This window comes from Pseudorasbora parva, chromosome 22 (assembly GCF_024679245.1).
Source record: "Pseudorasbora parva isolate DD20220531a chromosome 22, ASM2467924v1, whole genome shotgun sequence".
In the NCBI taxonomy this organism is placed as follows: domain Eukaryota; kingdom Metazoa; phylum Chordata; class Actinopteri; order Cypriniformes; family Gobionidae; genus Pseudorasbora; species Pseudorasbora parva.
Genome location: NC_090193.1, coordinates 12,533,077 through 12,555,885, shown reverse-complemented (window position 1 = coordinate 12,555,885; position 22,809 = coordinate 12,533,077). Strand labels below are relative to the sequence as shown.

The 22,809-nt window shown below is 39.5% G+C and overlaps 1 protein-coding gene across 2 annotated transcripts in view; it reads left to right on the top strand.

The window, feature by feature from the left end:
• agtrap (angiotensin II receptor-associated protein) overlaps positions 1-21,470 on the top strand; it is a 30,058-nt gene extending 8,588 nt beyond the window's left edge. The window contains exons 2-6 of one of the 2 annotated variants that reach the window (XM_067431959.1): positions 4,720-4,867; positions 5,653-5,687; positions 6,065-6,176; positions 6,973-7,171; positions 15,527-16,774. In XM_067431959.1, the coding sequence (XP_067288060.1) occupies positions 4,841-4,867; positions 5,653-5,687; positions 6,065-6,176; positions 6,973-7,171; positions 15,527-15,600 (447 nt within the window). In that variant the 5' untranslated portion in view covers positions 4,720-4,840 and the 3' untranslated portion in view covers positions 15,601-16,774. Of the gene's footprint in view, positions 1-4,719; positions 4,868-5,652; positions 5,688-6,064; positions 6,177-6,972; positions 7,172-15,526; positions 16,775-20,109 lie in introns of those variants that run through there. The other variant, XM_067431958.1, reaches the window with a different exon arrangement.
• Positions 21,471-22,809: the final 1,339 nt, after the last annotated feature.

The following is a 22,809-nucleotide window of genomic DNA, read 5'->3' as shown; positions in this document are numbered from 1 at the left end:
TTGAAATGCTAGGGAATTTAAAAACAAGCATCCTTGGTTAGAGTGGAGGCTGGAGGGACAGTAAGTTAGGTAGATAACAGCTGATAAAACCTTTGTTTCAGGTACCATTTTCATATAACATTTAAGGCTAAATGTAGCTCTTAAGGGTATAGATCACCCAAAAATGTAAATTGTGTTATAATTTCCTCACCCTTAATTTGTTCCAAAACTGTGTGAGTTTCTTTTTTTCTGTTTAATGCAAAAGATGATATTTTGAAAAATGTTGGTAAACAGACATGCATTGACTTTCATAGTCTATATTTTTTCCTACTGTGGAAGTCACTCGGTGCTGCCAACTGTCTGATTACCAATATTTACCCTTAAATGTTATATGAATATGTCACCTGGACCAAAGGTTTTTGCTTAAAATGAGCAAAATAATCTGCCAAAGGGGGGAGAAAAATTGTCTTCATTCAAACAGAAAACAAGATTATTTTTCTTACCCCAATGGCAGATTATTATCCTATTTTAAGCAAAAACTCTTAATTTTGTGTATTTTTTTTCCCCAAAAACAAGACAATAATTTTTACTTGTCTAGTAAGTGTTTCTTAATGTAAGAATTTTTATATATTTTGACTAGAAACAAGACGAAAAATACTAAGTAAGAAAAGCATTTTTTGCAGTGCACAATATTTTTTATCTTTTGCGATTACACGATTTTTACTCCTAAAATCTTAAACCACGATGTTTTGTTCCTGGTTTTACAATGTTTCATCGAGGGACTACCACAACTGAATAATAAAGAAAAATGCTGACGAACGATAGCGGAATCCCTTCAGCAACCCAGGGAGTAACGTTACTGGAATGTAAGCTTATTAATAGATGGCTTAGAAATAACGTTACGTTTTGGAGGCAAGCTTTAACTACTGAATATGCATATGAACGCATGCGCGACACGGAACTAAAGTAAACACACACTGCAAAAAATGCTCTTCTTACTTAGTAATTTTACATAAGCTGTATTTAATAATGCTCTCAATTACATGTAGATGCATACTTTATGCATTAGTGAGTGTGGTGGTGCCTGTTGTGTGTCGCTCTGGGATGGGTGCGTATGAGGCTGGTATAGGGAAGAAAAAAAAATCAGTATACTCAGTACAAAAATCTAGACTACACCACTGATTCCAGCCATCGTGAGTCAGATCCAGTTTGAGGACTGGTTCGTCACAATAGATCTAAAAGACGCATACTTCCATGTCTCCATCCTCCCTGCCCACAGGAGGTTCCTGAGGTTTGCTTTCGGGGGCGAAGCGTACCAGTATCGGGTTCTTCCTTTTGGCCTAGCTCTTTCCCCTCGCACCTTCACCAAGTGCATTGATGCAGCGCTGGCCCCGATCAGCATCCGTGCATCCGTGTACTCAATTATATTGACGACTGGCTCATGTTGGCCCAGTCGCAAGAGATGGCGGTTCGGCACCGAGATGTTGTTTCTGTCCCATCTCAGGTGCTTGGGGCTAAGACTGAACACGAAAAAGAGCGTGTTAACGCCCTCTCAGAGGACCACGTTCCTGGGAGTCGTATGGGACTCAACTACGATGTGGGCTCGAATGTCCCCCGCTCGTGTTGAGTCCATACGTGCAGAAGTCTCAGCTATGAAGCTAGGCCACAGCCGCACTGTGACATCCGACATCGTGGTACTCCTAGACGGCTGTGGCAAGGGGGGCGTGGTTCAGCGAGGTCTGCAGCGGGAGAGAGAGCCGCGGGACGAGCGGTAAGTGAGTGGGTTGGACGCAGATTAATAACACCTGTCTCTTGTTCCAGTAATGAGCACGGAGAGGGTATAAAACATTGGTGGAACCGGAGACCAGAGAGAGAGAGAGTCGGACGGTTGATGCCAGAGACACTGAGACTGAGAAACCGGAAGCCGGAAGTGCCAACCCGGAAGTGATTATTGTTATTTTGAGTTTTGACGGAATTCACACGCTGAGTGTGCCGTTTGGTTATTGAGATACAAAATAAAAGAGAAAGCATCAACCGTCCAGCCGACCCCCGTGTCCTCTTCCTTCCTCACACATACGAACATTGTTACAACGGCCTTCCATGGTAGGTCCCTCTGAGGTGGGACCTGCTGTCTCAGGCAGGGGGCATGATCTTTCACCCCAGGCCGACTGCCAACTGGTGTCAAGAATGGGAGGTGGACTCAGTCAACTGTGCTGTGGCCTCAGTGCTGGAGTTCCTTCAGGACAGTTTCTCCGCCGGGCTAACTCCATCCACTTTGAAGGTGTATGTGGCTGCCATAGGGGCTTTCCACTCACCTATAGATTCTGGACCATTGGGGATGCACCACTTAGTTGTACGGTTCCTCCGTGGGGCCCGGAGGTTGAGGCCTGCGGCTCATTCCAGAGTCCCAGCCTGGGATCTGGCAGTGGTTCTTGAAGGGTTGGCTGAGGCCCCCTGCGAGCCACTGGAGTCGGCCGAGGCGAGAAATGACCCTTAAGGTGGCCTTTCTCCTCGCCATCACTTCTCTGAGGAGAGTGGGGGACCTCCAGGCCTTGGCAGTGACGCCAACTTGCCTGGAGTTTGCCCCAGGCGAGGTGAAAGCCATCTTACACCCCAGACCGGGCTACGTGCCCAAGGTTCCATCTGTGGGGATGAGGTCAGTGTTTCTTCAGGCTTTTCATCCTCCACCTCACGCAATGGCTGAGGAAGCTAGGCTGCACCTTCTCTGCCCGGTTAGGGCCTTGAGAATTTATTATGAGAGGTCAGCACAGTGGAGGAGATCGGACCAGCTGTTGGTGTGTTTTGGCCCACCCAAGAAGGGGGTGCCTGCTGCAAAGCAGATGATCAGTAATTGGATCGTCTAGGCTATAGCCACGGCTTATCGGGTGCGCAATTTGCCTTCACCCATGGCCGTGAGGGCTCACTCCACGAGGGGCTTGGCCTCCTCATTGGCCCTCCTTTCGGGAGCTTCGCTTATCGAGATTTGCGAAGTGGCGAGTTGGGCCAACCCTCACACCTTCATAAGGTTTTATAAGCTGGATCTCCCGACCACGCAGGGGGATAGGGTGCTCGCGTCCTAAGTGTGCCTGGGGGGGCAGCTTCACACTAGGATGGACGTAATGCGGTGTGGCATAGTGGGTATTCGCTCCCCAGAGTGTCGTCACTCGACGATGCAGTACAAGTTCCCTCAATAAAGGGAACGTCTCTAACATTATGTCTATAACCCTTGTTCCCTGAGAGGGAACGAGACACTGCATCTCATCGCCATACCTTCCACATAGAGTGCCAACTTAATCGCAAAGCTGTCTTTACTATGTGACGGTGTCCTCTTATAGCTTAAACATATGCCATCACTTACTACGTCATGACGTAGCACCAATCAGATTGGTGACAGATTTCATTCATGCTTCAGAGACGTCATGCCTAGGGCGTTCCCCAGAGTGTCGTCACTCAACGACGCAGTGTCTCGTTCCCTCTCAGGGAATAAGGGTTATAGACATAACCCAAGACGTTTTGTTTAATCACTAAAGTAATGTACTTATATGAAAGATTGGATTTAAAAAAAAATAATTCATTTGGGTTCTATGTTGTTTAAAAAAAATTGAGAATTTTTAGAAGTCCACGACCACATCTTAAACAGGGGTGCCTATAATTGTGGAGAGCACTGTAAGTACTTTTTTTCTTTTACTTAAAGGGGTACTTCAGCACTGGAAAGATGCATCTGTATTTAAACTGGGTCATTAATGTAGTAGAAATGTGAAATTATTTTTGAATTTGGTGCTTTCTAGACTGAGAAAAGACAGAAAATGTATTTTTGTCTCTTGTGGATGAAAGACTACAATCCCAAAAATGCTTTGCTGCCCTGTGAGGCCACTCCTAAAGCCACCGCTACTGAATCGCTTTTAATTTCCCACCACCGGGTTCATCTTCATAAAATCAGTTCAGTTAGAGAACAGACACTATAAAAACTGAAACTGTCTGTTCAATATATAGTGATTTAGCCGCTGAGGAAGTGTCAGCACAAAGGCAGCAGGAGTCCGATTACACACACTGTGATGAGCTGAATGAGCTCTTGTGATGAGAGCTGAGATAAACGCATCCACGCTCGCGGCAGTAGTTCTCAGCGCGTGTTTAGTCTGGTGCATTTTCAGTTCATGCCTTTTGAAGATTTCCCTTGTAACGGAATTAGATTTGACCAGTAGCACTTTTACTTTTACTCAAGTAATAGAGTTGTGTACTTTGTCCACCTCTGTTGTGATTAATGTGCCAGGAGATTTTGGTTGTTTTGTTTTGTTATGACACGTTTTTAAAGGCAGGCATATTTAGGAACTAAAATTACATACGCCACAAATCAATAGGAGCTGAAGAATAACTTGTCCAAACTCTGTTTAGATGCTTTGATATTTTTCTAGAGCCAAACAACATTCACATTGACAGATGACAGACTTCACTAGATGTGGTTTGGTTGGATCATAAGGGAGGTAATAAGTCAGTACAGTAAAGAGTCTTACAGATAACTTACAGTCTTAATCAACTAGCCCTAATATTTCTTATAAAACAAAATGTTGTTGTAAATATGTACTGCATAAATAAAAGCAATTCTTTACAATGAGATCTGGAATACATAAACATAGATACACAGGTTGTTCAGTTCTTCTCTCATATGGAGTAATGAGCAGAAGTGGGAGGTGTAGTCACATGGCTCTGATCAGGCTGGTGTCACATGGTTTGTGTTTGCAGTCACTTCAGAGAACTGGACTTACTTCTGTTATACACAGTTATGATGAAAGTCTTTCATGCTTCCTTTTTGAAATACTAAAATCTAAAGAAGGACATTTAATTGCAAAGAGGCAGTGAAACAATGGAAATACCAGCCATAAACCTCAAGGTAATTTATTTGTTCATTTATGTGTGTTGTATTGTATAGTGAGTTGAAGTGTATAAATAGTTTTACTATATATAAAACAACATAACAGCCTCGTCCTTTGTGTGATAATTAAGCTTTTGGTGGATCATTTTGACAATGAATTCTTATTTCTTCTTATTTCTAATATTCTTATATATATATATATATATATATATATATATATATATATATATATATATATATATATATATATATATATATATATATATATATATATATATATATATATATATATTTCTGTGCATTCATATAGAGAGGCCTTCAAAAGTCTATCACAGTAATGCCATTTTTGGGCGGCGGGGGCAAGGAACTATTAAAATGATTAAGGGAAATTGTAGTAGATTTACTTTCAGTTGGGTCACACTTTTTTAGGTGTCTTTAAGTACTATGTAGGACTACTTAAGTAATAAAATAAAATCTCATGCATAGTATCAGCTGATTAATTTAAACCCTTAAGTTTTAAAGACACATAAAGTGGGACCCAGAATTGCCATTTTGTATGGATTCCTAATTGATTCTTTTAGAAAAGCATTGCCTGTAACATATTTTGTATTTTAGAGATGCCAAAGATCATAGGTGGAACACGTAGCCCCAAAATGCCCATGACTGAATGCTTGCTTGGTTTTGAGCCACAGCCTGTTTCTAGGGAACAGATCTGTACATTTAAGTGTGTGTGTGTGTGTGTGTGTGTGTGTGTGTGTGTGTGTGTGTGTGTGTGTGTGTGTGCGCGTCTGTTTTCTCTGCAGGCCATCGTGTTGGTTCACTGGATACTCACAGTCTGGTGAGAGTTATGGCACAGTTGCCTTTCTCGTTTCTGTTTTTTATCACTAACCTGAGGAATTTTACCATTCGTGAAAGTGTATCATCCAGTTCTCAGTTCGGCAAATATCGGAAATACATTTCTTCAAAAAAAAATGAACCCTCCCAAGTCTGTATATATAACATTTGAATCCATATACTTTAAAGCCCTCTAAATATGTGTGTGTTTTAAAATACTCATAATCAGACTACAGCCACATTTGATTTATATTGATTGATTGACTGACTGACAAAAATTTGTAAGTAATCTACACAGCAATGAACTGTACTAAATAAAGTTAAGTTGACAGCCCTGATTACAATATTAAATACAACATCTGAATGTGTTTTTATGTGCAGGGCCTGCTTACTTCCCTGGCTTCCTATTTCTTATGCGTTGGGGAATGTGAGCGTTCTTGCATTGGGAGTGTGGGCCATAGCACAGAGAGACTCTATAGATGCTGTATTATTGGTAGGTGTGATTTTTTTTTAAATTATCCATGGAGAGTATGATATTCAGATCATGAAGGCCTAAATACATTAATTTTATTCAATATTGATTGCAGATGATAAATCCCCACTTTTATAACATTTGAGTATTTCATAGCCATATATCACTGGCCAAAAAGTCAAAAAGTTTCACACTGTAGCTTATTCTGGCCAAAAAACAAAACCAAAAAACTCTGTTACACAGGAAAAGATCTGACTTTAACTTAGTTTTGAATTAAAGGTTCAGTGTGTAGTATTTATGAGGATCTATTAACAGAAATACAATATAATATTCATAACTATGTTTCCAGTGGTGTATAAAGACCTTACATAATGAACCATTATGTTTTTATTACCATAGAATGATCCATACACCGTGGGTCCCCTTACAGTAAAATCGCCATTTTGCGCCGCCATGTTTCTACAGTGGCCCTAAACGGTTAAACTAACCCTACAGAGCGCTAGTCACACTCTGTGCTCGCCAACGATAATATTTTTGTCCTGTGTCGGCCACTGTAGCTTTTATATGTGCTCAGAAAAGGAGGAGGGATGCAATTCACAACCTCAGTGGTATAGATGCTGCTAAAAATCCCACACTGCACCTTTAATTTAAATACATTTTTCTCTGTGGTACAAAAAAAGCCATCCAATCAGAAAAGCACTTACAAGATGATCATTGAGCATGCTGAGACTACTTGTTATTTTCTTTTCTGATGTGTTTGTATATATTAGACAATATTAGTCATGCTAATGTTTGATCTTTGCTCTCCTTCATTCAGTTCTTGATCGGGTTGGCAGTGACCATCATGACTGACATTGTTCATTTTGGTCTGTACTATGAGACGGCTGCAAACGCATCAGACTTGTTCCGTTTTAGTGCAGGCATGGCCATCCTGAGCCTGGTACTCAAACCAGTTTCCTGTTTCTTTGTCTACCAAATGTACCGTGAGCGGGGTGGCGAATACAACATCAACTTTGGTAAGTTGGTGACTGAAAAATTGGTAGAGAATAATGGGTTACTGATTCATTTTGGTGCTTTGTGATGCATGTGAAAGTCTTTCCATGAGGTTAAAATACCAGTATTGTTTGCCCTCGTTTGTTTAAAGCATTATTGAGCCTATATTTAAGCATTATAATTATGTGGACAAGAAGATAATTTAACTGCAAATGGCAAAATGAGTTAAAAGGGGAGCGGGTAATTGAGTTTTTTAGAGCTAGTCACAAGACACATGCCTGACAGAGTGGCCCACAGAGAAAATAGAGACAGGCAGCTTGACTGATCTCTGTAGTTTGAAGAACAGTGAGTAGAGCCTAAAGGGATTAGGCCAGTTTTGATTGATTCTTCACTGTAAGATCTTTATGATCCTTGATCTTGGTTGTTTTGATAAGGTCTGGAAAAACTTTTATAGAGTTAACTCTATAGAAGTTTATCCAGACCTTATCAAAAAAATTGCCAGAGGGCCCGGATTCACAGACAAGGCTTAGATTAAACCAGGATTAGGCCTTAGTTCAATTAGGATATTAGTGGCCAGATTTACTAACCAGGGCAAATTAGCTTGAGTGCGCAATTCCAAAAAAGTGCAGATGGAAGTGAAAAGTTTTGCACACGATCTACAGATGACGTGCAAATTAAAGAACACAGATGCAGCCGGATCATTTCCATAATGACCAATGCAATCTCCTAGTTAGTGTCTAAGACATGCTTTTTTGGCACAAATACAAGTAAATTTACATGGGAAAACCTTAGTTTAAATAATTTGTGTGATTTATTTAAATACTCTCCGCCTATAAATGTTGCACCTGAAAGGGAAAAGCAATAAGGTCAGCTGCAAAAATAACCCTGTCCATGCCTTTTCAGCGCTTATTTTTCACTGTGTCTTTAATAAATCCTGACAGTAGTTTTTTTAACGCGAAGAGAGGATTTGCACTGATGTAAGCTGTTAGTAAATCTAGCCCTTTGCCTCAAATTTGGATTTTTAAGTATTTTTTTATTATAAATGTGCCTTTAAAAACATTACTGGTGTTCATTTTGAGGCAACATAATAGCAGTGACATACAGCTCTGGAAAAAATTAAAAGACCACTGCAATTTTTTTAAAAATCAGCATCTCTACAAGTATGGAAGCCATTCCACTCCAATGTCTGTTGAATTCAAACACAGGCACACCTCATTATACTGAATGAGGTGCTGATTAGGTGATCACCTGAACCAAATCTTATTTAATAAGGAAAAGTATTAAAAAAAAAAAAAACTTCTGTGGTCATCACTATCCTCTTGACGTAGGATCAGCTGGATAGCAAAAACAGTGCTAGTAGTACCGCACAAATAATTGGAATCAAAAAATAAGTATTGACCATCTGAATAAAGTTTTGAGTGAGGAAAAGAAGGGTTCAATTTTGGCTTTACTGGCAGAGGGATACAGTAAGTGTTGGGTTGCTTCCTCCTTAAAATTTCAAAGGTGGCGGCTCATTAGAACAAGGTCAAGCAGCAGACATTGGGAACAACAAAGCTACAGACCAGCAGAGGACCTACATCAAGTGACCGACAAAAATAATGGCAAAAGGCAACTGGGTTGAAGTTCGAAACAGGCTCCTAGGGGCAGGGTTGAAGCAAAGCTAGAAAAAAGCCCTTCATCAATGAGAAGCAAAGAAGAGCCAGAATGAGGTTTACAAGAGACAATAATGATTGGACGTAGAGGACTAGAGTAAGGTCATCTTCTCTGATGAGTCCAATTCTCAGCTTTGTCCAACACCTGGTCATCTGATGGTTAGACGGAGGCCTGGAGAGGCCTACAAGCCACAGTGTCTCGCACCCACTGTGAAATTTGGTAGATGATCGGTGATGATCTGGGGGTGCTTCAGCACGGCTGGAATCAGGCAGATTTTTCTTTGTGAAGGACGCATGAATCAAACCACATACAAGGTTGTCCTGGAAGAAAAGTTACTTCCTTCTGCTCTGACAATGTTCCCTAACTCTGAGGACTGTTTTTCCAGCAGGACAATGCTCCATGTCACACAGCCAGGTCAACGAGGTGTGGATGGAGGACCACCAGATCAAGACCCTCCTCAGATCAGATCAAGATTTTTGCACATAGGAGTGACATAAAGTCACCCAACATCAATATGAAAGATTGGTGGAGAGCATGCCAAGACACATGAAAGCTGTGATTCAAAATCAGGGTTATTCCACCAAATATTGATTTCTGAACTCTTCCTTAAAACATTAGTATTGTGCTGTTTAAAAATAAATATGAACTTATTTTCTTTCCATTTCCGGTCTGATAACACTACATCTTTTGTTGTTGTTTTGACCAGTGGTTACTTTCGGCAAATAAATGCTCTAAATTACAATATTTTTATTTGGAATTTGGGAAAAAATTGTCAGCAGTTTATAGAATTAAACAAAAACGTTAATGTAACCTAAACACATACCCATAAATAGTAAAACCAGAGAAACTGATCATTTTGCAGTGGTCTCTTAATTTTTCCCAGAGCTGTATTTTTGATATATCAGTGTTGCTTTTTATTAAAACAACTCAAAATGCATTTTAGTCTGGGACTAGCTAAAGCGTTGTCTCTGAAACCTGGTATAGTCTATTTGTTTATTTGTTTTTTTATTTGGATCCCCATTAGTTATGCCCAAAAACACAGTCTCCCTGGGGTCCACACAATGCATACAGTACATGATTTATTATGGGGACACTATACTGTACAAAGCACCGTCCTTCGGAAGAGAAGTTAAATCGAGGTTACTCTCTGTTGTCATAAAAAAATGCTGTTCATTGATGATGGTTGAGGACATTCCCCCTTTCATGTGAAGCGATTGGAGTGCCTTGAAAAGCGCTATATAAATGTAACGTATTGTTATTATTATTGTTAATTATCACACAAACATTAAAAAGACTTTCAATAAAATAACAGGGCCCAAAAACCACACACTTAGTATATATTCAGCATTACAAAAATCTGTGAGAGAAGCTAAAAAAAATATCTAAACAAACACCAGGTCTAACACTTAAACCTCCATGTGCCTTTAAATAACTTTTACATTTTAATTTCTGTGTTATTGTAATTAGCGAAAATTGTAGAGAATCGCCCTATATACTATAGTACGTTTAAGGAAATGAGTTTTTTGCTTTGGGGAGTTTCCTGTTGAGCATATGTATATGACTCTAAACCACATTTTAATTGATTGTACCAATCCAATGGAATTTTAAACTAAAACCTTCAATGTTGCTAATAAGATTGCCTCAGTCATCCAGTCTTCCACTCTCAGCCAATTAAGATAAAGATGCTTTTAATATTTGTGCCATATGGACATTGAAGAGAAAGTCTTGCTCTGTGTAGCTGGAGTTAACTTAATATTTTTTGGTGGCATTAGCCCAAAATATCTGGCAATAGTCTAGCTGTGAAAAGAAAAGAGTTCCTAACACAGTTTTCATTATATCAGATGTAAAATATTTTCTTAGCTGCCTATCTACAGCTAACACCTTAACCATTTTATTAACTGTTTTGTTAATGTCAATGTGTTTCCTTTACTTGCTGAATAAGTGTTTTATTTATGTATAGTCTAAGCTTTTGTTCAGACTTTAAAGGGGTACTTCAGCGCTGGAAAGATGAATCTGTATTAAAACTGGGTCACTAATGTAGTAGAAATGGGAAATTATTTTTGAATTTGGTGCTTTCTAGACTGAGAAAAGACAGAAAATGTATTTTTGTCTCATGGGGATGAAAGACTACAATTCCCAGAATGCTTCGGCGCCCTGTGAGGCCACTCCCAAAGCCACAGCTACTGAATCATTTTTACTTTCCCAGCACTGCGTTCATCTTCATAAAATCAGTTCAGTTAGAGAACCGACACTACAATTAAAAACTGAAAATGTCTGTTCAATATATTGTGATTTAGCCGCTGAGGAAGTGTCAGCACAAACACAGCAGGAGTCAAATTACACACATCATGATGAGCTGAATGACCTCTCCTCATGAGAGCTGAGGTAAACGCGTCCACGCTCGAGGCAGTAGTTCTCAGCGCATGTTCAGTCTGGCGCGTTCTCAGTTCATGCCTTTAGAAGATTAACTTTCATAGGAATTAACTTGAGAAGATCAAATACTCACTTTGCTCCGCCGGCCGCACCGTTTTCATGAATGCCTGAGCCGAGCTGAGCTGTGAGTGCAACCCCATCCCCCATGTGCGAGTTGAAAACATGCGGAAATGGCTCCCTCTGCTGGCTGTAGTCTTTAGCCTCTGGCCAAACATTCCAAAGATGACGCCAATCGACAATATTTGTGTCACCGCAGTAATTTTTCCAAAAATAAATCTCTCGTCTCAGGGGTATATGAGAGGGGGGAGCACGGTCATTCGAATATACTCCAGGCAACCAGATGTCACAGATTTCCGTGAAATGAACACGGACCCTTAACTCAAAAATCCGTGATAGTTTCACGGAATCGCCGAAAATTCTGTGATGGATCAAGTCAATGACAGGCAGCATCCGTGATCCACACACAGATTCCCTGTTCCAACACCTTATATTCGTCAGTTTGATTCAGTCAGCATCATTTATTTACATTTATTTTTCTTTTTATTCTGACACGTTTTGAACACATAACTTAATCCCTTCCCTAAACCTACCCATTTGTGTATTATAAAAAAACAGGATATAACAGGCAGATACGACTGCAGGCACAATTTATTCAGAAACTACAAATATTCCAAGTGTTCCGAGGCCAAACGATTGATTTCTGTGAAGAAAATCCCCAAAAGCGATCAGTAACATCGAGTCCACCCACCAAATATTAATACATTTCAAATATTGCCGCCGGAAGAAATGTAACGTCAGCTTTGACAGCATTGGCTATTGTATGTCACGTGACCAATTGCATCATTACGTCAGCTTTGATTGTAAAATGCCATTGTCTCTCGTGTGTCTCGTGACCGGTCCTGTCATCATGCTGTCATCATTTGAATCATGAGAAATATGAACAAGTTTGTGTGTGGAGCGCGATCATCATTTCAACGATTAAAACATTAATATCAACTACATGAAGATATCGTATGACTTCAGAAGACTTGGAATGCAACATGAGTTAATACTTCTATACTGTTTCTGGTCCGTTTTTGCAATAAATAACTGTGACTGTACATTTATTTTCCAGTTATGTGTTTTATATTGTTGACAGTGGGTAGGTTTAGGGTAGGAGTGGAGTTAGTTGCTCTGAAATATAAAAGTGGGCTAAAAATATTGATAAAATCATGTCTACTTTTACAAATGGATGCTACCTGTTATTGACTTACATAGGCATCACTTCCGTGAACCCATCACGGATTTTTCGGTGATTCTGTAAAACTACCACAGATTTTTGAGCTAAGGGTCCTTGTTCATTTCACAGAATTCTGTGAGACCAGGTTGACTCCAGGGTTTCTGCTGATAGGAAGCCATATGATAATCGATATGATAATGATAACCCTTTAAAGAATGATTTGAACCAAATACTATAGCCTACTGTTTATTTTAGATGTATTAAGTATAAGTATTAAGCTTTAACATGTAAAGCTTGACATAATAGTAAGAACAACTCTATCTCATGACCAATTCTTACATATTTTACAAGGTTGCTAATACATCCAAATTCATATGACCTCATTTGTATGACCCCAGTGCTGGATAGGTTTAGGGGCAGGGTATGGGCTAGGTCATTTGTACAAATCCATATAAATTGGACACAAATCTTTTTTTAGTTCTGAAAAAATCCGGTGCCATATTGACAAAACATTTCACGGCTAAAAGTAGGTCCTAACTTGTCGATTTAGGAGAAACTCTTAAAAATAATGTCCGTGTCAGCTAATTGTAGGACAATTTTTTTGCTCTAAAAATATTTCACAAAGCATTTTAGCACTAAAACTAGCTCCTAAATCCATGAAATGCTAGGAGCAGTCAAGAGGACTCCAATACACTAAGACCAAATCACAAACAATCCTAGTGGCTGTTGCCACAATCTGCCCAAAGACACTATACAACATTGAGGCAATAGTGATAATTAATGTAGGCTAACTTTAATAAAAAATAATAATGTCAGATTACCTATGATTAGTTGTTTTTACGATTCACACTAACAAATCATTGAATAAAGTAAAACAATATAAGCGTTTTTACTGTCCGAAGCGTTTGAGGGCTCTGAGCTTGAAATTTAGCCCAAACCCAAAGTTCTGCCCCATCGCCAACCAAGAGTGAGAATGACAATTAGCTAAACATACACTACTAGTTTAACTAGTGACACTTAGGCTACTTAAAATCTTTATTGGAAAATGGCACCTGTCCACGAAATGGTCCGGGTCCCCGCAACGCCAGCAGGCCAGCCCATGCCTACCCGCCACTCCAGTGGCGGGGAATGGGTTGGAGAATGGGCGCGGAGAGAGCGGAGCCCCGGAAGCACTATCCCCCCCTGACCCCATAAGCCCCGCCCCCCTGGGCGGAGCCCTCGATCTCCCGAACTGGCCCGGACCGGGACCTAGGGAGAGGGACAGGACGAGAGAGAGAGACAGAGGGGGGAGAGAGAGAGAGAGAGGTTAGTGGGGGTTCGCCGACCCCCGGGCATGCCACCATGTGGTCCTCCGCCAGATCGATGGCCGTCTCCAGCGACGTGAGCCGGTGGCACTGTCTTATTGGGGAGCCGAGTGATGAACTGCTCCAGCACCACCAGATCGATCACTTGGTCCACATCGCTTCCTCCGGCCAAGAGCCACTTGCGGCAGGAGTCCCGGAGCTGCTGGGCCATCGCGAAGGGCCGGCCGGCGTCGCCCCAGTCCAAGGACCGGAAGCGCTGTCGGTGTTGATCAGGTGTTGACCGACCGACCCGCTGGATGATGGCCCTCTTCAGATCATCGTAAATCAGGAGGTTCGCCACCGGTAGTTGTTGGGCGGCCGCCTGGGCTTCACCCGATAGCAGAGGGATCAAGCGCACCGGCCACTGCACACGGGGCCACACGCAGGCCTCCGCCGATTTTTGGAACAGCTCCAAGAAGGCCTCGGGATCGTCTTGTGGCCCCATTTTGTGCAACGGCACGTGGACCGGTGCGCTGGCCTGCCCGGCGGCCTCGGTGCGAGCCTCCCGGTCGAGCCAGCTCCGGAACCTCTCGCGGTCCTCCTGCTGGCCTTGGACTATAGCCTGAAACTGCCTTTCTTGGTCGGTCCGAAGGTCCAGCAGGGCTTGAAGTTGTTCGCGGTGTAGGACCGCGAAGGGATGAGATGATGTTGAGATGATGCAGATTTTGCATGGCGGCGGCGCGGTCCTACTTCCTTCCCAGGTTTTCGGCACCAGTGTAACAAAGTTCGTGGATGGAAGGAAGAGGACACGGGGGTCGGGAGGACTGCTGACAACTTTTTTTATAATTATTACTCAAAACACAATGTCCACACTCCAGTGTGGATCTTTCTCATAAACACTCAAAACAGTTTCCCTTCCGGGTTGCGGCCTTTCCGGCTTCCGGTAAACTCAGTATCTCAGGTGGGTGTGTCAGCAGTCCATCTCTCTCTCGTCTGCTTCCGATTCCCCGGGCATTTTATATTCTCCCCGCGCCCATTACTGAAATGAGATAAAGGTGTTATCAATCTGCGTCCAACCCATTCACTTACCGCTCGTCCCGCGGCTCTCTCTCCCGCCGCAGACCTCGCTGAACCACGCCCCCCTTGCCACAGTAAGATAAAAGGTTTCGTGAATTCTCAGATTCTCCAAATTCTCACTGAACTCAGTGAATTCAAGAGTGGTACCGTGATAGGTTGCCTCCTGTGTAATAAGTCCATTCGTGAAATTTCCTCAAATAGTCCACAGTCAACTGTTAGTGATATTATAACAAAGTGGAAGCAACTGTGAACAAAAGCAACTAAAACCACGTAAAATCACAGAGTGGGCTCAGCGCATGCAGACCTCCAAACTTTGTGTGTCCTTCAGATTAGCTCAAAAACATTTTAACTTCAGGCAAAACATTTTTTTCAGGAAAATCCTCTTTGGAACAGGAACGTTCCTCTTCCTAAATTATTAATTCAACTCAAATCAATATTTAATCTACTTTTAATTATTTCTTTATTTCTTTAATTATTTTATTATTTAAGTAGCCATACTGTATAATAAACAGAAAATCTACAGTCAACTGGTGATTACTGAATACATGAATATACTGTAAATTATTTTCTATATATTTTTTTTTTACTGTCACATTACTCAAGACACATTGATTATTAAATGTTTTTGTTCCTGTTCTTCATGCTCTGGTGACTTCCTGTCTTCATTCACAGTCCTTCTTGCTGTCTATTCTGTATCTGTCTCTTTGTCTCAGACCTGGAAACATCCGTGGACAGTCGCTGCACTACAGACAGTGCTGATAGCACATTTCTCTGCCGTCGCTACTGAACCTTCCCCTCCTTTCCTCCTGAGGTCCCTTTCAGCTTCCTTTAAAACAGGAAGTTTTCATCTCTAAGCTGCTGTTGTGAATTGTTTAGGTGGACTTATTTCCTTGCTCTTTTTCAAATTATGTCTTGGTATTTGTTTTGCAGCACTTCATATTACTATTTTTTGTTAATAATCCTGCATTTGAATATCTCCTGTAAGGCTTTTTTTATTCTTTGTGCACCCCCGCCCCCCCCTTTCCCTTTCTGTGTGTGTGTACATGAGGTTTCATAAAAAGAATCAATTCTGTCTCAAGATTGTAATACAGAATACTCAGAATTTAAATGTATTCAGCTATTCAGGTTTAAAACTATCACTGATACAAATATTTATCAGATAATTGAGGAATCCAGCATATGGTAAAATAATTAAAGGTAAAGTTAAAACTGCTCTCAGTCATTTTTATTGTCAATATAGCCATTTTGTATTTGTACTGATATGTAGGCTACAGTAAGTACTGTAAAGCCCTCAATGGCCATCGATATATTATATAAAAATTCAGTCAAACATTAGTTAATCCAGTAGTGAAAATCATTTCAATAACAGAATGTTACCAAGATAAAGCAAGTAGTATTTGGTTGATCATGTTACACTAAATAATGTGGTAACTTAAAAATGTGCTAACTTTAGTGTAGCAACTAAATTAATTGGTTTTATTTAAATAAATAAAAATGTTATTTAACATTATTGAATCAACCTATTTATATTAGGTTGAATTTTAAGGATAAGATCAGGTAGAAATAGCTCTCTTTAATATAACAATGGTTACCTTTTTTTATGTAACACAAAGTTTTATTCTCTAACCATAGTATTTTCTGCCTGAATGGTTGCAGAAGTGCTGATTTATTGCACTGTCTAAGCAGTCAATATTTGCCTGTGTTTTTATTGCACAATATAAGGGAATTGTGTTATCTTAAATTATTTATTGACATTCTCAGGTTGTGTTTTAATAAATGGATGCAATAGCTAATTGATTATTTTTTTTCTTGAATAATGTTTTTGTTTTAACAAAGTCTTAACATATTAGGCCTATAATGTAATTGAGAACATTTACCTCTGCCTGAATTGCTCACAGTGAAAAAAGCAATTGAGTGACGGTCTTTTTATTGGTATTCTGTTGATGTGCAATGGGATTTCCTCAGTTAAACTTTCATAAGGGAATCTTTTGGATGAATAAAGATGGCATATTGCTCCCATGCTACCTGTGTAAATCACATATATGGCAAGGTTACACTTTATTTCAACCTCTAACTGACATTTAAAGGGATACTTCACCACTTTTCATTTAAAACTATGTTATTCCCTTAACTAAAACAAGCTGATACATACCTCTCTCGTCTGAGTGCGTGCACTTAATCGCTCTGACACATGGTGATGATCTGATAGCATTTAGCTTAGCCCATTAAGCCCAGTTCACTCATTATGGGGACACTAAAATTATGATTAAAGTTATTCAACTAATTATACAAATAAAATTTATGAATTAGGTTATATTTAATTCTATAAACTATAATACTGATATGCCAACATTGTCGCTATATAATAAATTAAAATAAGCTGATAACATCACTGTTTTCTCCAGTACGACTGTACAGCCAAATCTAATTTTGTTGCAATATTATCCTGTTTGACACTGTGAAGCTGCTTTGACACAATCGTGATTGTAAAAGCGCTATATAAATAAAGTTGATTGATATGGCCGAGTCAAAGTAAGTGCTATTCTGCCATAGTTCTCCTTTTTAATCCGCTTAGAAAAGTGCCACGTTTTATTTTATGTCACCATACTAGGTTGTTCAACTATTTATGCAACTGTATTTAAATGGGGAAAACATGGAGGTGTTCGGTCGCTTCTAACTTGATCTCTGTTTGGTACCATAGTGAATGAACTGGGCTTAGTGGGCTAAGCTAAATGCTATCAGATCGTCACCACGGGTCAGAGCGATTAAATGCACACACTCAGACGAGAGAGGTATGTATCAGCTTGTTTTAGTTAAGGGAATAACATAGTTTAATATGAAAAAGCAGTGATGTATCCCTTTAAAGCAGTGTTTTGTCATGTCATCAGGGGCATGTAACAAGTATAGGTGTTGATGTCCCTACCAGTATGCATCTAACACATTATTCATTCAAGAACGTTGTGCAAGTTTACTGCAACAGTGGCGCTGCAAACTTTACATACTTTTAAAAATACAGCATGTATTTGATCCTGGCAAGCGTGCATTGTCACAGTTGAAAACACGATGGCCTTCTTCTTCCATGAGGGGGTTTGGCTGCACAGTTAAAGGGTTAGTTCACCCAAAAATGAAAATTAGCCCATGGTTTACTCATCCTGAAGTCAGGTGTATATGATTGTCTTTTAGACTAATAAAATCAGAACAATATTAACTCTTTCCCCACTAAACAGAATGTTCTGTTATTTGTAAGAAAACGCTTCTCTGCCAAACACAGAATTTTCTGCGTTTCCATGTTTTCACTGCTAGATGCTAGGGGGCGCTATTACGCATCTTCTGAATGAGTACAATCTCCTGATCAAAATACACTCGAGGAAGCAGTAAAACAAGTGATCATATGTAAGCAAATGCATATGTAAAATAAAGTAATCATCCACATTAAACATCATATAAATCAAAACTATATGTTACTGAATGAATTTTGAAGCTATGAGCTACAGGACTAATACATGCTGCCTTCACGTGCTGTTGGAAGTTTCCTACTCCCCACCTTAGAAGTCGTGAATATGAGCTTGTTGTGTTCAGGTGCTTTGATATCAGAAAGAATGGAGGACGCCAGGTTCATACTTTTGTACATCGTTGGAAAATGTTATTTTAACACTATAACCATTTCAGTCATTTCCCAGTCCCAGAAAATTATAGAATCACTGGCATAGCAGCACAACACGAAAACATATTGTTTAAAGGCTAATCATATTCACAATAAAGGCATAATGTAGAACAATAAAGACAATAAAGGCTGCTTAAAGACTAAAATGGCAATAGTTTTCAGCCATACATGATCCTATTGTATAGCTAATTTTACCACACTATCTAGATAGTCAGGAATGATGGTCATCTAGATGTGATTTTTGATTTGTTTAAAATACACAAATATGCTTCAAATGATTATGAATTTATGTAAATATGTAGCCTACTTTAACAACAAGACAAGACAATGAAATTGTTGTGGAATAAAAACTAATAAAACACCTGGCGCAGCAGAAATTCATCTCCCACATGCCATTTTTAACAGTTATGCCATCTCGGGAACTTGGGTATCAAAATTATTTCCGAACTTCCCAGTGGTAAACACGACATCAGGGGGCGTTCATGTGCTATTTTTAGCTCGGAAACTCGTAATTACGAAAATTTCTGATAGCACGTGAAGGCAGCATAATAGAACACATATGGGGTGTTGATGGACTCAATCTATCCACCTGTGTTTGATTATTGCTCCGAATCTGATCTGGATGTAGTCGTTCACAAAAATTTGATTTTTTAAAAATGAGCTTAGCCTACTGTTGATAAACCGTTGAGCGTTTGTTGATGAAAAAGAATGTATGAAGCTAGAATAAAACTTTTTGCTGTTGTTATTGTTGTTTTTAAAGAAGAGGGTCAGCTCTTTCTTTTGATCTATTGCATGCTCAGATATTCATAAAACAAAATATTAACAGGCTATTATATATTTTACAACAACCCTGGTGGTGGCTGGCAACTTAAAAAAAGAAAAGAAAAAGCTGGTGGGGAATGAGTTAAAAAAAAGTCCTGGCTAATCCAAGAATTATGGCAGTGGATTGTTGCCTCATTTATGAAGTCCATAAAAGTGAATTAGAGTGTAAAATGAGAATTTTTAAAGAGAAATTGTGGAGAATTTGTTTATATGAGAAGAAGGGCTTGAGTTTGTTTCCCAGCCCTATCCACGAGAGGCGTCAAAGCGTGCAATGCTTCTATACATTGCGTCAGGTGTATTGCGTATGGCTTTCCACTGGAAGTTAGTTATTTTAGTCTATAAAGTTTTAAATATGGATATTTTTATTACCCCCGTACCCATGTAGAGAATTTATATGAATAAATGCACTTTTATGGGCTTCATAAATGAGGCAACACTTTACTGCCATAATAATGCTTGGATTAGCCAGGATTTTTTTTTTAATATGACTCCGATTTTATTTGTCTGAAAGAAGAATGTCACCTAGGATGACTTGGGGATGAGTAAATCATGGGCTAATTTTCATTTTTGGGTGAACTAACCCAGGGGGGTGCTCATCTTGGAAGTAGTGTACCATTGAATCACATCTCTCACATCATCTCTATCAATATGCAGGAGACTCCTGGAACTTCCAGGAGAGGTGGGATTAACTCATGTCTGAATATTCAACTTGATCTCACAGAAACATAACTATTTTACAAGGTGGCGATTTCACATGAATTTTGTACAGTGTGAACATAGAGTTTTAATTATCTTATCTTTTACTTTCAGGTATACCAAGAATAACTCGAAACAGAGATACCTACCAATCCATTGACCATCAGGATCAGCCTGGAAGCTCTGCCAGCCCCATTGGCCAAGCAGAAGAGGGCAAAAATGGGTCACATTCCTATTAAATAATGACCAAACCAAACCAGTTTTCTTTGCTTCCGATGCCATGATGTATATGGATTTTTTTTTTTTAAATATTCTTTTTTGTAGGTCATGAATATACAGTACACACTCCAAAATTGAAATTTTGAGCAAACTAAAGTTTTACATTTGGTTCTGCAAAAGATGCTTAATTTATGTTATGTAATTAATAGGTCTGTTAAGCTCCTCTGAAACATAGTGTTTTTCAACCTGAGGTCAATGCGTTTCTCCTTACAGCAGGTTATACTCTGCAAGATATTAGCTGTTTCCAAAGGATTGTAGTTTGTGGAGCTCATTATGTGCAGTTTCATCTTAGAAAGGTCTCCTGAAGCTTTTTATATTTATGATGTATATTTATTGCCAAATTTTGAGTTGAGTGTATTAATAGATTTGTAATAGAATTATTCAATCTGTTATATATGTGATATTGCACTGTGATTACTTTGGAAAATCACAACACAATTATGTTGGAGTTTTCTTCACCTCTACAGTCGGCGGGAAAGATTCCACTCGGGCAGAAATCATATTCATGGATGAGCTAATCTATTAAAGTTGTATTAACTTTACTGTAGAATAAAGCAGGGTGGGGCTGAAAGCTGTTGGAGAGGAATGAGGTCCCTGGTGCAATTGAAGTGAGACAAGCGCGACACGCAGCTTGAGAGCAGTCTTGAGAGCATGCAGTCTTGAGAGCTTCTTCCGGTCATGCATATGGGGGTAATGCAGCACATATTTATAATATTACATATATTTGAGTGTGTTGAAAGTTGTTATAATGCTACTCTGTGCGTTCGCTCAGTGCTACTATGAGACACTTTTTCACACTGCAGTAAGCTAGATCAGTAATTAAAACATTTTACTTTGTGCTGTATAAGAAACATTGTAGAAAACAAGATTTAAACAATACGACTAAAGGCCATTATATACTCCGTAAGAACAGAAAAAAAAGTTCTCGCAGCTTGTTCTCGACACATCATCTGAGCAGGACTTTTTTCCTGTGGGTGCCCGAGAGCTATTGTGTGATTGGACAGAAATTTAAAGTGGATGGGGTTAATGCAGAGAAACGTTCGGCACCAGCTTTTCTTGTGAGGTATGGAATGTACTGGCCAGAAGAAACTTTGTTCTTGTTCTTTGCCACTGTGAGAAAATGAACAACCCCACCCACTTTAAATTTCTGACCAATCGCACAATAGTTCTCGGACACCCACAAGAAAATTTCTGCTCAGACGATCTATCAAGAACAAGCTGTGAGAACTACGAAACCAGGGATGCGAGAACAAAATTACATTGTTTTGTTCTCTCAGCCCTGGCAGTGAGAATATTTTTCTCTGTTCTTGTGGAGTATGTAACAGCCTTAACTGTGTTGAGCTATTTAACAATGATCTGTTTTCTGTCGAGGAATGTACAAACAGTTGCTCACCTATCTAAAACACATAATACTGTATATTTAAATGTCTTTGGTGTTTCCATGGTTTCTACAAAATAAAAAGGTAGGGTAAAGTGGGTATGATGTCATTGACAGACAATGCACAGAGCACGGTCCGTGTCCTGGATATTTTAATTAAAATGTTACATATTGTGCCTTTAAAGGATTAGATTTAAGATTAGCAACCTCCAAGTACCTAGAATTTTGTCAGTATTCACTTTGTGTTCCATGGTACAGTGAAATTCAGCTGAATTTAAAGCAACACAAGTACTTTCAGACTACAATCTATAAACAAAAGTATTTAAAATTAAAATCTGTCCTGGCTTTTCTAAGATTTATAATGGCAGTGAATGGCTGTTTCTGTTTTGAAGTCCATAAAAGTGATTGTAGCTGTCGTACACACGTTCACGAGAGACGTGCGTTCAAAAAGTGGAAGCGCAGAGGATAGAGCAAAACAAAACTTGGTTCTGCACAAGAAACTATAGCAAATTCTCAACAGAGCGTACGTCATACACTGAAACGCCTGTCTCTCGTGAATTGTTGTTTTAACAATGGGTTCCTATGGAGACTGGAACAGGACAGCATACAAACAGAAGTCAATCATGGTGGTTCTCATCATTTGCTCAGGAAAAAGGTGGATAGAAAATAAATGCTGAAACATTTAAGTACATTCGAATGTTGACATCTGTCCTGTTTGAGGCTGCTTGCGTTATGAAATCAAGTTTTTTCCTTCTTTACAATCTTTCAATGTTATTGTTGTCTCTTGTGTCAGTTTGACTTCATCTGTTATCTGTAGAGTCTAACAGCTTGATGCAACATGCTAGTTGCACCAAATTGACCACAGGAAACAACCCTCGTCAGAGATTTTGGCTCCCAATAATGCTGATCTACTTATCAGCATATTTTTATTGAAGGTTACACTTTATTTTAGGGTGTCCCCGTTATAGCGTAATTACACTAATAGGAAGCGGGTCATTATTCAAGTCTTGCCTGTGTAACAGGAACTGTAAAATAATTACAGCAATCATTGATTCGGATCTCACGAAAATGCGTATAAATAGTACGAGTTTGCAATCTTGTGGAATCGCTAAAATGAGTTTTGGCGTGCTTATGGTACGCAGTTTTTCGCGTGCATA